This window comes from Chiloscyllium plagiosum, chromosome 35 (assembly GCF_004010195.1).
Source record: "Chiloscyllium plagiosum isolate BGI_BamShark_2017 chromosome 35, ASM401019v2, whole genome shotgun sequence".
Classification (NCBI taxonomy): domain Eukaryota; kingdom Metazoa; phylum Chordata; class Chondrichthyes; order Orectolobiformes; family Hemiscylliidae; genus Chiloscyllium; species Chiloscyllium plagiosum.
The window spans coordinates 33744856-33762892 of NC_057744.1; the positions used below are offsets into that span (position 1 = coordinate 33744856).

The window sequence follows — 18037 nt, forward strand, 5'->3', positions numbered from 1 at the left end:
ATCCAAAAAAAAATGTGCAGGGGTTAGGTGAATTGGCCATGCTAAATTGCCCGTAGTGTTAGGTGAAGGGGTAAATGTAGGAGAATGGGTCTGGGTGGGTTACGCTTCGGCGGGTCGGTGTGGACTTGTTGGGCCGAAGGGCCTGTTTCCACACTGTAAGTAATCTAATCTAATCTAAAAAAAAGTACAATGGGTCGAGATGAAGGTGATAGGTCAAAGAGGAGGGTGGAGGGGATAGGTGGAAAGCAAGATAGGCAGGTAGGACAAGTCATGGGGACAGTGCTGAGCTGGAAGTTTGGAACTGGGGTGAGGTGGGGAAAGGGGAAATGAGGAAACCTTTTGCCCGAAACGTCGATTTTCCTGCTCCTCGGATGCTGCCTGAACTGCTGTGCTTTTCCAGCACCACTCTAATCTAAAATCTGGTTTCCAGCATCTGCAGTCCTTGTTTTTAGCACTATATTCAAGCCTACATCTGGCTTTAGTCCCACAATACTTAGCCTGCACCAGCCTCTGAGACCAATGAGAGGTAGAGTCATAGATACACCACAGAAATAGACCCTTCAGTCCAACTCAATCATACTGACCAGATATCCCAATTTGACCTAGGCCCATTTGCCAGCCTTTGGCCCATATCCATCTAAACCCTTCCTATTCATATCCCATCCAGATGCCTTTTCAATGTTATAATTGAAGCTGTCCCTACCACTTCCTCGGGCTGCTCATTTTATATATGCACCACCCTCTGTGTGAAAAAGTTGCCCTTTGGACCTTTTTAAATCATTGCCCCCACCCTGGGAAAAGGACCACATTCGTGCCCCTCATGATTTTATAAACGTCTATAAGGTTACCCCTCAGCCTCCGACGCTCGAGGGGGAAAAAGCACCAGCCTATTCAACCTCTAAATCAACCCCTCCAGTTCCAGTTAACATCCTTGTAAATTATTTCTGCACCTTCTAAAGTTTAACAACATCCTTCCTATAGACAGGTGACCAGAATTGTACACAATATTCTAAAAGTGGCTGTGAAGCAGGCCATTCAGCTCACTGAGTTTGCTCCACCATTCAATGAGATCATGGCTGATCTGATGGTTTAAAAATGTTGCGTTCCCAACATTGACCATATTATTTTGATAGTGGTAAAAACAGATTATCAGTTTTTGACTGCCATCATCTTATTTTAATACCTGGGTCCTTTCATAGGCTAAAGCTGTTTTCCAGAAAGGGAAAAGTGCTGGCTTACAGTGATTGCAGTAATCACCTGAACAGGTTGAGACAAGTTCATGAAACCAATCAATAAACACACAACATTCTGAATTGAAATTAACATATCATCAAATTGAGTGAAAGCAGTCCCTCAGGTGTCCTGTTTAATTTAGACATTTCTGGACGTTTCATATATTAAAATGAAAGACATCACATGCAGATTATCTAGTTTGAAAAACAAACAATAAAGTAAAATACATGACTCTATCAGGAAGTATTTCAGTCAACAGCTTTTGTGCAGAATTTGAGGATCCTCTTCCCTCTCGCTGTTTCAGTTTTCACTCAAAAAACAACACCCAGTGCTGAAGCAAATTTAAGAAATGCCCATTTGCTAAGAATTGAAGGATATTGACAAATTTCACCACTGCTGAGAATGCAGACATAATTAAACAAACCAGATTTCAGGTTAAAACCTAATCCCTCAAGGATATAAGTTTTGTTTTAAAGTGTCCTTGATCTTTTTGCCTTGGATACTCTTCCTTTTTAAACTTTATATCTTTGCTTATGTGCCTGTTAATTATGTGTGTTTTATTATTTTTCTTGCAGTCAGTTACAAAATTTATTTTCACTCAAGAAATTATTACAATTGGTATCATAATTTCTACTCTTACTACTTTAATTAATCTGTGCTGTAGGTGAGTGCTAAAAAGAATCAAAAATATTTATTAAGCAAAAAAAATGGGTGAACTAATTCAGCATCTACACTGGGTAACAAAGCTATCCAGTACAGATATCAACTTAAAAACACAATTTTCAGGCATGAATCTACTATGTACTTGCAGCTTTATTCTTCTTCCTACTCCAATATTCCCCAGTTTCCTGCTGGTGTTAGTACCATGCCAATTGGTCCAAATGGTTATTTGCATGAACTGGGATTAGAGGGTGGGGTAGGAAAGGATAGTCAAACCAATTCTTCTCCTTTTCCCATACCTACAAGGGCACTGCTCACCAGACAGTCACTAGTCAGCAATAATCAGCAAGAATGCTGATTTATTTAACCTAAGTGGACTAAGCAGCAGCATGGTTGTGATAAAGACTAATAATTCAGAATGCTGAAGCAAAAGACAGAGATATGAGTTCAAATGCCATCATGATAGATGTGGAACTTAAATTTGGTCAAGCGAATAAAGCTGGAAGAAGAGGCATTAGTCGTAATAATTCTGAAACTAACGGATTGTTCTAAAAGACCATTTGGTTCACTAATGCTCTTTAGGAAGGTGAATCTGCCATTTCTATACTGGTCAATGCTTAACTGACTTCTAAAATGGCTTAGCAAGTCACTCATTTGTCAAAAAGGTGTAATTCATTCCCACTATCTTCTCAATGGAACTTTGGGATGGATAGTTAATCGTGACTTTAGCAGCAACACTTGTGAATGAATAAAAAGCATTGTAGATTATGAACTCCAGACCTTCCCTGGTCTTTGTGACTCAGTTCTATACTGCATCTGCTTGCTAATATGACTCATTTTAATTGTTAAATCAACGCAGCTGGAAATGACCTGATACCTGTACAAGCTGACTGCAGGATTTGCCTTGGCTGAGCATCGGAATCTCACTGTGCTTCCTTCCAGGACAGGCTGTGGCTCCACAGTAAGGTTCACCAGAGGTGGGTCTACAGGAAGAATACAAAACAAGAGGTAGATTGTTTCCAATTCCATGGTGTAGTTCTCACTTTCTGAACGAGTGAGTGGCCTGCAAAAGCAATTACCAACCTGTATCATGAATTCTCAATCAATTAAATTAGATCTTTAGGCAGTTCAGTGACAAGGAAGTCAATTGTATAGACTTCTGGACAATTTGGGAAATATAGACTCATTAAAATGAGCAAAACCTACATTAATTGCAGAAACAGGTTAACCCTTCACTGGCCTATAAAGTGGTTGTGGGGGAAAGGAGTTGAATCTTTATTTCTGATATTTGCAATAAGACAGTTTCAAATAGCCCTTAAAATGTAAAAAAAAAACAATTATATTCGCTTGTGTTTCATAACTAAAATGTTCTTTTATTACAAATACTAGCTACTTGGAAACAGAACTGGCTCAACCGTAGAAGACACAGGGTGGTTGTGCAGGGTTGTTTTTCAGAGTGTGAGTGTGGGTGTGTGTGAGTGTGGGTGTGATTGTAAAGGGGATCAAGGATTACAGGGAGAAAGTGAGAAAATACTAGCTACTTGGAAACAGAACTGGCTCAACTGTAGAAGACACAGGGTGGTTGTGCAGGGTTGTTTTTCAGACTGGAGGCTTGTGACCAGCAGTGTACCACATTGATCGGTGCTGGGCTCATTGCTTTTTGTCATTTATATAAATGATTTGGATGTGAATATAGGAGTTAAGATTAGTAAGTTTGCAAAATTGGAGGTGTAGTGGACAGAGAAGAAGATTATCTCAGCAACAATGAGATCTTGATCAGATGGGCCAATGGGCTATGGAGTGGCAGATGGACTTTAATTTAGATAAATATAAGGTGCTGCATTTTGGAAAGGCAAGTTAGGGCAGGACTTATACACTTAATGGTAAGGTGCTGGGGAGAGTTGCTGAACAAAGAGACCTTGGAGTGCAGGTTCATAGTTCCAAAAAAAAAGTCACAGGTAGATAGGGTAGTGAAGAAGGCATTTGTTATGTGTGCCTTTATTGGTCAGTGATTGAGTGTAGGAGATGGGAGGTCATATTGTGGCTGTAGAGGACATTGGTTAGGTCACTATTGGAGTATGCAATTCTGGTATCCCTGCTACAGGAAGAATTTTGTAAAACTTGAGAGGGCTCAGAAAAGATTTATAAGGATGTTGTCACAGTCGGAGGATTTGAGTTACCGGGAGGAGCTGAATAGCCTGAAGATATTTTCCCTGGAGCATCGGAGGCTGAGGGGTGACCTTTTGGATGTTTATAAAATTATGAGGGGCATGGATAGGGTAAATAGACAAGGTCTTTTCCCTGGAGTGGCCAAAACAAGAGGGCATAGGTTTAAGGTGAGAGGAAAGAGATTTAAAAGAGTTATAAGGGGAAACTTTTTCATGCAGATGGTAATGCATGTATGGAATGAGCTGCCAGTGGAAGTAAGACCACAAGACATAGGAGCAGAAAGTAGGCCATTCAGCCCATCGAGTCTGCTCTGCCATTCAATCATGGCTGATAAGTTTGTGAACCCCATTTTCTCACTTTCTCCCTGTAATCCTTGATCCCCTTTACAATCAACAACCTATCTATCTCGGTCATAAGTATGCTCAAAGACATGGCCTCCACAGCCTTCTGAGGCTATGAATTCCATAGAGTCACCACTCTCTGGCTGAAGAACTTTCTCCTTATCTGTTCTAAAAGGTCTTCCATTTACTCTAAGGCTGTGCTTTCAGGTCCTAGTCCCTCCTACCAATGGAAACATCTTCCCAACATCCACTCAATCCAGGCCATTGAGTATTTTATAAGTTTCAATTATATCTCCCTTCATCCTTCCAAACTCTATCAAGTACAGACTCATAATCCTCAAATGTTCCTGATATGTTAGGCTGTTCATTCCTGGGACCATTTTTGTGAATCTCCTCTGAACACCGTCCAGGACCAGTACCTGTACATCCTTTCTGAGATATGGGGCCAAAAGCTACACACAGTACTCCAAATGTGGCCTGACCAGAGTCTTATACAGCCTCAGAGGTATATCCCTGCTTTTATACACAAGTCCTCTCAAAATAAATGCCATCATTGCATTTGCATTCCTAACTACTGGTGGAGTGTGGAGCCTGGCACAATTACAAGATTTAAAAGGCATCTGGATGGGTATATGAATAGGAAGGGTTTAGAGAGATATGGGCCAAGTGCTGAAAAATGGCACTCTATTTATTAGGATATCTGGTGGCATGGATGAATTAGACCAAAGGATCTGTTTCCATGCTGTATATCTCTATGATTGTAAATTAGCTGACACTTGTGAGTATAGTTAAAAATCATACAACACCAGGTTATAGTCCAACAGGTTTATATGCAAGTACTAGCTTTTGGAATGCTGTTCCTTCGTCAGGTAACTGTGGAGCAGGACCATAAGACACAGAATTTATTGCAAACGACTATAGTGTCATGCAACTGAAGTGAAATATTGAACAAAGCTAGACTGTTGTTAAGTCTTTCATCTTCTAGAATGGGTTGCAGGTTTTGGTTCATTAATATGTAAATCCCAGAACTTCTTTTAAGTGACATTCTCAAGATAGCTTAAAGTTTTATAAATAAAAATAACATCTCAGCTCAAACAATGCATTAAAGGTGTGAGGTTAGAGTCTGTCTGTATCCCAATCTTGAGTCAGACTGGTTCTATTTCCAAAGTAGAAAATGATCAAGTATTACTTGGATTGACTGTCGGCATTAACTGCCTGCAGATTGTATGTTTTTTGAGCAAAATAGAACGTATCTGCAAATGCAAATTCACCCCGTGGACTTGTATGTGTTTGTGCGTGCATGAAAGAGAGTGAGAGAGTGTGAGTCTGTGCATGTGAGTGTGTGTGCGTGAGAGAGAGTATGTGTGTGACCAAAACCTACAACCCATTCTAAAAGCAATCTAGGTTTTCTCAATATATAATTTCAGTTAAGCTTTTGCTGTAAATTTTGTGTCTTATGGTCCTGCCCCACAGCTAACTGATGAAGGAACAGTACTCCGAAAGCTTTACTTCCAAATAAAGCTGTTGGAGTATAACTTGGTGTTGTGTGATTTTTAATTTTGTCCCACCCAGTGCAACACCGGCAGCTCCAAATCATGACTTGTGAGTATGTTCAGAGACTGACCACAATGGTATTTAAATGGTAATAATAAAATTTATGGCCTATGAAGCCAGGTCTCACTCCAGAATCTTGGCCAGTATTACCATCAGCTGGGATCATAAGAGGTAAGAGGGGAACATTTCAAAGGAGATGTAAAGGGCAGGGATTTTTCACAGAAAGTGGTGGATGCCTGGAATGTTCTCCCTGGGGTAGTGGTAAAGGCAAATATGATAGAGCGTTTAAGGGGCTTTGAGATAAACCCATGATTAATCAAGGAATTGAGGATATGGACCATGGGCAGGCATAAGGGATTAGTGTAACTTGGCATAATGTTTGATCCAACATCGTTGTCCAAAGGGCTTGTTCCTGTGCTGTACTGTTCAATGTTCTGTAACTACATGAAAAAGTTCACAATGCATGGAAACACTTGAGATGGTTTTTAAATTAGGACACATGATTTTGGTTAGTTAGGTTAGAGAAGATGCTGCAATTCAGGGGCTGTTGTAGGTGTGAAGCGTTGACGTTTGCATGAAAGTCTGGTTTCATGAGCAACTTAGTCAGACATCCAAGATGTGCCATAACTCTCCAATTTCAACCTTAAGGGCAATTAGCGATGGGCAATAAATGTTGGTCCAGCCAGAAATGCCCACATTCCATGAGTAAACAAGCCAAAGTAAAATTAAACTAAAGGTGCCCATTTCATTGCTAATGAGTTGGTCTGACAAAAATAATGTCTGGCAAAGCTAGAAAGATCACAAGGAGCTTCAAGCATAGTTCTCAGATGATTCCATGCAGGCCATGGCTATAACTGTAAAATTTAGAAACAGACATTTTTGTTACTTTTAACAAGATGAGAGATGCCTTACATTATGGCATGTAATGGTCATAATTTGCTCACTCCGAGAGTGCCAGGACTGATGTGGCACTAGCCCATGAGAGAGATGATGAGAAGTGAGGATATAGAAGTGGAAACTCCACTCAAAGGAATCTCACTTCTCACCCAATGCCCGAAACGTAGATTCTCCTGCTCCTTAGATGCTGCCTAACCTGCTGCGCTTTTCCAGCAACACATTTTTCAGCTCTGATCTCCAGCATCTGCAGTCCTCACTTTCTCCCAATTTCCCAGTTAGGCAGGTGACATGCTAACTTGTACTCAACAGCTGAGCCTGCCCCTACCAAGATGCAATTGGAACAGTTCTTGGCAGTGTTTCACATTTGGTTATTCTAACTAAGAGAGATTGCCAAGTCACTGATGATAATAAGCTGGCTCAGGACTAATGGACTCTCTTCAGGGTATATCTTTCTTTTTGTTCCTAATTATTGAATTATTCAAAATGACTGTGTCATGAAATGAAAGCTTTTCACTGTGCTTTATTGTATTCTTTCTATAAAATACATGTGACAATAAAATCAAAATCACAATCTTCAAAAGGTTTGAATAATTGCTAGTTTATTATATATTAAGTCACAATACATAACTCGACAGAAGCATGACGAAGTGCTGAAGTCACGATACTGCTTTCTGAATTGGTTTTCCCTGTGATCTCTTATTATGTCTGAGTGAGAGATGTTACTCATGCTGGTCCAGACATTATCCCTAAATACCAACACACTACAGAGGGCACCCTTAAGACCTCTAAGGGCAGAAGTATCTCAGCAGTCGGGGCAAGGATCGACATCTGCTGAATAAGATGCATCACACAGAAGTGACGGAAACAGAAGAGAAATGCTCAGTATAAAAACATATATATACACACATATAAATGTTTGTTGAATGAAATATTGCTTTGCTAAGTCTCCTTTTCTTATAGCAGATATATTAAAAAGTAAAATGCTTGATGACAAGGGAAATCTGAAATGGACAGAGAAAATGCTAGAAATACTCAGCAGGTCTTGCAGCATCTCTGGAGAAAGAAACTAAATTAACATTTGAGATTTATGACCCCAATTGCAAGTTGTCATTTAAAGGAAATAATCTGAAATGTTATGTTCTCTCCCACAAATGCAGTCAGACTTTGCTGAGCATTTCCAGCACTTCCTTTTTGGTACCTATATAAAATTTACTGTTAACTCCACTTACATGTCTTGTCTTCTATTGCATTCTGGAGGACTATCTCACCCTTTCATGATAGTAGTTCATACCTGCCAGGATTCACTGAACAGATCTGAAACAAATGGATGTGTGGTCGAAGGATTGTGGTTTTTAAATTGAAGTGGAGGAGGGAATAGTTGGTGGACAGGTAAGAACAGGCAGCACGATTTCATTTCTGATGTCCATCTCTATGAATCACCTAAAATTGAACTTTGGGGTTTTTCTAGCATCTTAGAGATCCAAATATGAAGTTAACCTGGCAATGGGGGTGGCTCGGAGCACACCACAGTTACTCCAGAGACCCCGGCTGGTGATTATAGATGAACAGGTTTGAACCTTTCTGGGAATCTGAAAAGCCATCTTCAACATCCCAATAATTTGCTCAATGACATGCCTGATGTTTTCTGGCTCTCACTTTGTGCCTCCTTTGTGGATATTCCACAATGGGATCATGAGCTACCTTTTAAGTGATTATCCCTCATCTCCAATGAGCCAACCGTTAAGTCTGCTTCCTGGAATGAAAAATTCTGGGATGTCAAATTGCTGGAGTATTCGTGACAGCTCACAGGGAAACTGCTGCAGACCTGCATGTGCATCTACTATGGTTTCACACCAGCTATACATTAATAGATTATTGATTTATAAAAGGTCCTGGTTGTTGTGGTTATGCTTGTGTTGTCACCTGTGTGCAGTTGATAGCAGTCTGTAGCCAGCCACTCAGGGAAATTTATATCTAATTCTCAGCTCCACATCCCAGGATTTGAATCCAGTGACAGTGAAGGAATGGATTTATATTTCCACCTCAGAATGGTATGTGGCTTGGATGGGCACATGCAAGTGGAAATGATCCCAATGTCTGCTGCCCTTGTCCATCTGGATTGTAAGAAAAGTTCAACAATGGTGTCTGAAGAGCTTTGGCAAATAACTGCATTACATCTCGCAGATGGTACAAACTGCTGCCACTGCATTGGTGAGAGAGAGATTAAATGTTTAAAGTACTAGATGAAGCACTTCTGTTGTGGATGGCATTGAGCTTCTTGAACGGTGCTGGAGTTGCACTCTTCCAGGCAAATGGGGAGTACTTCATTACACTCGTAATTTTTGCCTTGTAGATGGTGGACAGGGTTTTGGGACTCAGGAGGTGAGTTACTTATTTCAGAATTCCTTGCCTCTGATCTGCAGTTATGCTGCTTCAGTACTTATCTGGCTGGTGCAGTTCATTTTTTGATCAATGGTAGTCTTCAGGATGCTGACAGTGGAGGATTCAGTGATGCTCATGCCATTGAATGTTAAGGGGCAATTGGTAAATTCTCTCTCTTTTTGGAGATGGTCAATGTCTTAGTTGGCGTAAATGTCACTTGTCAGTTATCAGCCCAACTTTGAATGTTGTCCAGCTTTTGTGCATATGATGTTGACTGTTTCAGTATTTGTGAAGCTGTGAATAGTACTTGGTACTTTGCAATAATCTCAATTCTGATCTTATGATGGAGAGAAGGTCATTGATAAAACAGCTGAAGATGGATGGGGCCCAGGACACAACCCCAAGGAACTCCTGCAGAGATGTCTTTGGATTGAGGTAACTGATGTCCAACAGTCACAGTCATCTTTCCAGGTATGACTCCAACCAGCAGAGAGTTTTTCCTTGATTCCCATTCAATTCAACTGTCTTCAGGCTTCTTTTCGAGAGTGACCTTGACGTCAAGGTCATCACTCATCTCAAGAGATTTCAGCTCATTCGTCCATGTTTGGACTATGACTGCAATAAATTCAGGATCCAAGTGGCCCTGGCAGAACCCAAACTGAGCATTAGTGAGCAGATATCACTGCTTAATTGCACTGTCAGCAATACCTTTGATCGCTTTCTTCGCAATTGAGAGTAGACTGACTGGGTAGCAACCTGAATCTATCTCACTTAGCACAGTGGTGAAGTAGCACACTTAGTATTCTCCAAGATAATGGATGGTGGTCTCATTGTGAAGATGGGATTGTGCAGTTATCACTTTGACCAGTACTGCCATGGACAGATGAGGGTGGGGTTTACTAGGTTTTTCCCTCTCCACCTGCTGTAGGTCTAATCTGGCAGTTATGCTCTTCAGGACTTTGGCAGCTCATCACAGAAGTCCCGGTTCAGGGGTGATCTGCTTTCTTGAGAAACTTGCATGTGGTGTCAGTATCACAAAGATGTTCTCTCCAGGTTGTGCATTCACAAACCAACACAAATAAAATGGATTCATGTACAAAACTCTCATATTTTCAATTATGTTCATGTTTTACTTGAGTTTGTGTTGCTGATCATGTTTGGAAGGGATGTGGATGTTGAATTCCAGCTTTTATACAGTGACAATCAAAGATGGCCAAATAGCTTGGAGTGTTGACTTTGGTAGGTAAATTTAAAGAAGCTTTGGTGGGTTCTTGCAGTGCATTGTACAGATGATACATACTACTGCCACTGTGCATCTGTAGTGGAGCAAGTGAATATCATATGTGGTGAATGTAGTGCCATTATATGGGTTGCTTTGTCCTGGATGATGTCAAGCTGCTTGAGTGTTGTTGGAGCTGCATCCATCGAGGCAATTGGGGAGCATTCCATCACACTCCTGAACTTGTGCCTTGTAGATGGTAAACAGGCTTTGAGGAGTCACATGGTGAGATTATTGTGGAAGAGGAAATGTGGAGTTTGTTTCAACTGTTCAGCTGTGCAGTGTGTGTACATTCAGTTACTAAATGGAGTTGTGATTTGGAGTGCTAATTTTTCTGTGTGAGGACTGAAGTGTTGTGATAATACTCAGGGAAAGGAGTCTAGTTCCTGTACATAATTGACAGGCTGAATGAAATTGTTGGAATGGGTTTTCCCTTCATTAATATAGCTTTATAAATTACTTAAATACCTCATAGAGAATACAAAAATATTGAACTACAGTCTGTTGCTATTGTTTGGTAGTCTGTCTACTTTCATCCATCGTTAAGTACTCCATCAGGGATTGAATGCGTCTCAGAGGCAAAGACCGATGAATATTCATGTTGCGTATTGAGTGATCCTAGCACTGTTGTGAAAATATTCTCAATGTGAGAATTCCCACAGTGCCAGATTGGCCATAGACTCTGCTCTTATCTGATGGTCGGCTGCTAGAGTATGCTGCAGTTAGAGCTGCTCTTTTTCATCATGAGCCTGAGGCTAGGAATTTTATAATTCTCTGGACACAGCTAGAGCAGATGCTGGAAAGTAGCCATTAGATCAGGTCAGTGAGATGTTTATTCATGAGGAAGAGAAATTTTGCACCCACATCATTTAAAAAAAAATTGGTTTTTGATGCAATAGAATGCAGTACTGCTCTTTTCAGACACACAGGCCTGGATTTTAAACTCACTACACCCACCGCACACCTCCTGCCCCTCCCACATCTCACCTTCTTCCTCCTCACACTGATCCACATGTGATCTTAGAGACTCAGATTATCAAATTCCAATCTTCTCCCCTCCACACATGTACACAAGCTGGGGTTGGGGGGGGCGGTGTTTAGTTAGAGGAGTAAACTACTAAAGATTGAGGTCCTGCCTTCAAGTCATTATCTCTCTGGCACTGTAATATTCTAAGGTGCTCAGTTCAGCTTCATACTCCGAGGTGCCTGAGCTCCCGCCTTGATGGTTTCAAACAGCACCTGATACAGGAGTTTGAGAATCACTCTTCCCTTCATCCTTCGTCTTTCTTAATGACCCTTGTGTGAGTGATAAGCAGAAGTCTGCAAATACTTATTCCAACACCCCAATCCTTTCCCAGTTTGTTATCTCATTGCCCTGGAATTGTACCCAGTGACAGTGAAAGAAAAGCAATATAGTTCCAATTGTCTTGAGGGGAATTTGTTGGTGATGACGATTTACTCTTATGTCTGCTGCTCTTTCCTTCTAAATGGTAGAGGCCATGAGTTGGAAGGTTGGGTTGAAGGAGGCCTGGAGAAAGTGAGGACTGCAGATGCTGGAGATCAAAGTTGAAACTTTATTGCTGGAACAGCACAGCAGGTCAGGCAGCATCCAGGGAACAGGAGATTCGACGTTTCGGGCACAGGCCCTTCTTCAGGAATGGGAAGGTGCTACAGTGCACCCTCTCACTTCCTGTAAAAATCAGCTTTCTGGTGTCACCATTTGTTCAGATACAGACAGTCTAAATTCAAAGCAACACTTTCATTACTCTTTCTCAAACATTGCACCTTTGTTACAGCTTTATAACAGTGCCCACTATCACTTTACATTTCTTTTTCTATTTAACCATAATCTTTCTCTTGAGATTTCTGCCTAATGTCACCTCTGACCCATAACACCATGGGTACGGCAAAGAGACAGGTTCACCCTCTAGAACTACGATCAAACCCTATGCTGTTGATACCATTCTGATTCACACCAGCCGTCTAACCAACTGGCCCCCATTGATCCCGGGTTGCTGTGGCAGCACATACCTTTACTCCATGTTGTAGCTTGAGGTTATATGGATAGTAATTGTAGGAGTTCCAATTTCTTTTCATCACTTTCATTATTACTTCCCGACCGGGTGGAGTGGGTGTGGTGGCTGTAGTGGGTTTAAAATCCAGACCTGTGTGTCTGAAAAGATCAGTACTGCATTCTTTGGCATTGGAAACCAAAATAAAATCATTTAAAAATGATATGATGGAAGATTTCTCTTCCTCATAAATAATCATCTCGCTGACTTGATCTCGTTGAATGGTTACTTTCCAGCACCTGCTCCGAGTACAGAGGATTATACAATTCCAAGCTTCAGGCTCATGATGAAAAAGAGCAGCTCGAACAGCAGAAGACCACTGGTGCGTGTTTGGAGGAATTTTAAGTTGATACCCAATGGTCTGCTTTAACACTACAGGGACTCGAGAAGGGGTCACTGAGCTTAAAACACTAACTCTGTTTTCTCTCTACAGATGCTGGCAGACCTGCTGAGTTTCTTCAACGCTCTGTTTTTGTTTCAATTATGCAAATGAATCAAATCTGATAGCCAGAACAGGTTAGCTCTATTGAATGTTGTTTAGAGAAGCTCTACCACTTTAATATGAGCTATATTTACAACATTCCTAAAGGTGCCTCTAGTACAATCCTGGATTCTTTGCAAGGAAGTGGTTTTCACACAGTATTTAAATTTTTCAGCTGCCAGATGGTTCTCCAACTCTCATCCCCAGTGGTCCTATTTGACATCTGTTTTCCATTAATATTAAACAGTTACTCAGAAGATAGATTTCCCCCTCTGATCACATCGAGACTCAATGCAGCACAAGCTAATAATGTGCCAGGGGCCCAGCGGGCTGCTCAGCCTCTGTGTAACTCCACTCAGCATAATTATTGCATAAGAATTTTGTTGTGGTACAGAGGTATGGAAATAAGCATTCAACTCCTGCCAAGTTACTGGAACATAGCAGCAACTTCAGAACAGTGGGTGGAACTCCACAACACACTTCAGAAGAAAGGCTGCTGCCATTTCTGAATTTACTTTAATCCACTATAGGTTAGGGACAAAAACACTTTCAATATCATTATGCATTTAACTGTGCCTTTCACTCATTAGAATATCCAATGGCATTGTGGAAGAATTTTATTAACCAACATTTGACAACAAGCCATGGAAAGAGATAATAATAAAGGGTTCACTAATATCTTTTAGGGAAGGAAACTACCGTCCTCACTTGATAAAAACAAAAAGAACTGTGGATGCTGTGAATCAGAAACAAAATCAGAAATTGCTGGAAAAGCTCAGCAGTTTTGGCAGCATCTGTGGAGAGAAATCAAAGTTAATGTTTTGGGTCGAGTGACCCTTCCTCAGAACCCTTCCGCTCTGAGGATGGGTCACTGGACCCAAAACATTATGTCTGATTTCTCTCCACACATGCTGTCAGTCCCATTGAACTTTCCCAGCAATTTTGTTTTTTCTGCATCCTTACCTGGTCTGACCTACTCATGACTCCAGACCCACAGCAATGTAGTTGACTCTTAATTGCTCTCTGGGCAAATTAGGGATGGACAATAAATGCTGGCCTATCCAGTGATGCCCTCATCCTGGGAATGAATGAATAAAAAATATATGGGTGAACAGAACTTAGGCGTGGGCTGTAGGGTTTTGGAGAAATTTTATTTAGAAGAGAAAACATGGTGAGAGATCAGCCAGGATGGCACTGAAATAGCAAAAATGGAAATCGCTGGAGAAACTCAGCAGGTCTGGCAGCAGTTGTGCAGAGAAAGAAGAGTTAAAGCTTTGGGGGTCGGTGTGGACTTGTTGGGCCGAAGGGCCTGTTTCCACACTGTAATGTAATATGTAATATAATAATATAATGACCCATCTTCAGAACTGAAGCATTGCAATAATCACGTCTATAAGTGACAAAGGAATGGATGAGAATTAATGGATGAGGATATTAATAGTTCCACTAACAACCAACTTAAGATAATCAGTTTGTGACATAGTGCATTTACACTTGCTCGAAGAAACGAGCATTTCAACACAGGGACCTGCTTTCTACAAAGGGAATATACTTAGCATTTGTACCTTTTTTGAATAACCCTGGAGCCTGAGAAGCTTATTGTTGCCCATTGCATTCTGTATGGCATTGCCTTAATCAATTGGAGTTGATTTGCTAACAAAGGGCAGCATGGTGGCTCAGTGGTTAGCACTGCTGCCTCCGAGCGCCAGAGACTCAAGTTCGATTCCACTCTCGGGTAACTGTCTATGGAGTTTGAACATTCTCCCTGTGTCTGCATGGGTTTCTTCTGGTTGCTCCGGTTTCCCACAGTCCAAAATGTGCAGGCTTAGGTGGATTGGCCATGTTAAATGTAGGGATAGGATAGTGTAAGGGGCTGGGTGTAGGCTGTTTGAAGGGTTGATGTGCCGAATGGCCTCTTTCCACACTGTAGGGATTCTATGAAATCCTGTAAAATAAACTGCTGTTATTGTTTGAAATTTGGTGTACTTGTGTTTATCCTGACAAAAGCAACATATCTCTTCAGCAATGTTAGAGATAATTTTAAGTAATAGGTTGTCTCTTATTACAAACTCTCACTATTTCAGCCTCAATTGCAGAAGCTGTATTTCTTCTTGGATCAGCTACAGTCTCGTTATCTTTGCTTTCATGTCCCGCATGGGCTTTTTCAAATGATAAGCATTCCATCATTTTCTGAAGCACTGGTCCATTGTAAGCTCCTGAGCAAAACAATCAGGGTGATAAAAGCCCCATTTCAGGCCATCAGCATCCATCTTTAAGCTCGGACTCATCATTAACATTGAGGGAGTGCTGCACTATCAGAGGCACCTTCTTGCAGAAGAGACATTGTACGAGCCGCTTTCTGGCTGTTCAAGTGGTCTTAAAAGATTGCAAGGCAGTTTCTTCAAAAAGAGCAGGGGTGTTATCCCAGCTTTCTGTCCTTCGAACAATAAGAAAAAGATTCATAGACACTCAGAACAGAAGTACGCCATTTGGCCGTTTGAACCTGATCTTGCCATTCAGTATGATCATGGCTAGTCCTCTATCTCAATGCCTTTTTTTTGATTGGACCACCTTTTATCTTTTATTTTTGTGCCAAATAGGACATGAGTAATTGTTTAAATCATTCATTAGTAATTTCTTTCACGTTCATCATGGCAACTTGCGATACTTAAATTGGTCATTTCACAACAAGAGCCAGGCAATGTGGTTTCAGGTATTCTGAGGATCAAGAATATACATGGTCTATTCTCCTTGAATTCAATTGTTATCCTTGAATTACTGCAGTTCATGTACTAACGATGCTGAAAATATCTTTCAAGATCCTGACATTGTAGTGATGAAGGACTAGCTGTAAATGTCCAAGCCAGGTTGGTGTGAGACTTGGAGCAGACTTTGAGACATTAACAGTACTGCTTTTATTCCTCATTGTGGTTGAGATTGGAGTGAATGAAGATGCTTTTGAAATAACCTCAGTGAATTTGTCAAGATATTACAAACTGTAATTACTGCATACCACTGGTGGAGAGGGTATATAGTGACTAGTGGTATATAGAGGATATATAGCATGAGGGGCCATTAAGTAAACTGCCCTGTCCTGAATTGTGCCAAGTTTCTTGAGTCTTCTTTGCTACTTCACTTGTCTCACCAAATTACTTTACTACCATGCACCATCACAATTGAGTGCTTCAAAAGTGGAAGCAGGTAAGGGGGAAATCAAAGGGCCTACTTGTGTCCCTAAACAGTAAAGGTCTCAGGAGGCCATTCATCATCGAGTATCCAGTCTTCACCTTTGCTCTCACTGCCACATTGTCAATGTGGTTGGACCAGTAAAGCTTTTGGTTTATTTTTTTACGATGTTGATAATGGAAACCTCAGACCAGTCCAAGATTTGCAAACAAATTCTGTTTTCAGTTTGGAGTATTTCTTCCATGTTCAGCTTATCTGCTCTTCTGGGACTACCATGTATAAATCTGCCATGGATGAGAACCGTCCTAACAATGGGCAATCCAGCTTGAATATGTTCTATAATTGCTGGCTTAGAATGTTTAGCTGGCTCAGGGCCATGTTGGTTTTCAAATCATACCCAAGCTTCCCTCAGCAGGGAATTGAAATTGCGGCCCAATTGCCTCAGTTTTTTTTCTCTATTTGCTGCAGTTACCACGTCCCAAATGAATGAGCCACTTCTCCCTCCTCACTGGCAAAGTCCAAATTTATTCATCTTTCGTTTTCCTGTGCACCTTGACATGCATCACTTATAGTCCAACAAAATTCTTGAGGGAGTTGAGCCTGACAAATTTTCATGCACTGATGTTGAACTGAAGGCTGTTTCTTTTGTTTTCTAATTGACACATCTCCCAAAGGGCAAGACCCATTGGGAAAATTCCAGAAACCTATTACATGGATGTAAATTTTGGAGCAGCTGGAATACCTGTTAGGATTGGAGGGCAAAAAGCAGATGGGCAGTCTCAGCTCTTGTGTTCTGATGATTGGAGAGTGACACTGCTGATTACTGAGCTCAGGAAGGCACAATGGCCAGGGTCACAGACTGAGCACATTACCATAAATCTTAAAATTCAGGTCAAAAGTCAGATCACATAATCACTTGTAAAGTCTTAACTATGAATATAGATAGTATAATTAGCAAAACAGCTTGTGCAGGCTGTGCTGAGTTTACACGTGAGGGAACTGGACAAACATCAATTGAGAATCTCCTGCGATTCGAAGATCCTCTGGCTTTGGGAGCATCCCTTGATTCCAACACAATTGGTGTCAGATTTCTGACTGCCTTTGATGACCTTTTGATACACCATCTAAGTAGAGAGGAAGGGCAGGTAGGAGTGTCAATCCCAGTGCCTGGGCTCTGAATGACACTAGTCCTTCCTGGAGATTTGCTGATGCAGGATGGAAATTGCTAGGGCACGTTAAGATGGAGGCATTGCCTGAATGGAGATAGAATAGAATCATAGAATCCTTATAGTGTGGAAACAGGCCCTTCGGCCCAACAAGTCCACACCGACCCACCACCCGGACCCATTCTCCTACCCTATTACTCAACATTTACCTCTGACTAATGCACCTAACCTACATATCCCTGAACATTACAGGGCAATTTAGCATGACCAATTCACCTAATTTGCACATTTTTGGATTGTGGGAGGAAACCGGAGCATCGGAAGGAAACCCGCGCAGACACTGGGAGAATGTGCAAACTTCAGACAACCGGTCGCCTGAGGCTGGAATTGAACCCGTGTCCCTGGCGCTGTGAGGCAGCTGTGCTAAGCAATGAGCCACCATATTAATGCCCGTTCCCCACGTCACAAGGCTATCTCCAGCAACTGGCAATTTTCAATTTAAATAGGTTCACCTGTCAGTCATTGGAATGAGGAGAAAGTGAGGACTGCAGATGCTGGAGATCAGAGCTGAAAATGTGTTGCTGGAAAAGCGCAGCAGGTCAGGCAGCATCCAAGGA

At 41.3% G+C, this 18037-nt stretch overlaps 1 protein-coding gene across 6 annotated transcripts in view; it reads right to left on the minus strand.

Annotated features, from left to right (window-relative positions):
• Positions 1–18037, minus strand: part of kirrel3a (kirre like nephrin family adhesion molecule 3a) — a 568693-nt gene that overhangs the window by 116968 nt on the left and 433688 nt on the right. For all 6 annotated transcript variants that reach the window (XM_043676910.1, XM_043676908.1, XM_043676912.1 and 3 more), the window contains exon 6: positions 2771–2876. In XM_043676910.1, coding sequence (XP_043532845.1) covers positions 2771–2876 — 106 coding nt within the window. The remainder of the gene's footprint in view (positions 1–2770; positions 2877–18037) is intronic.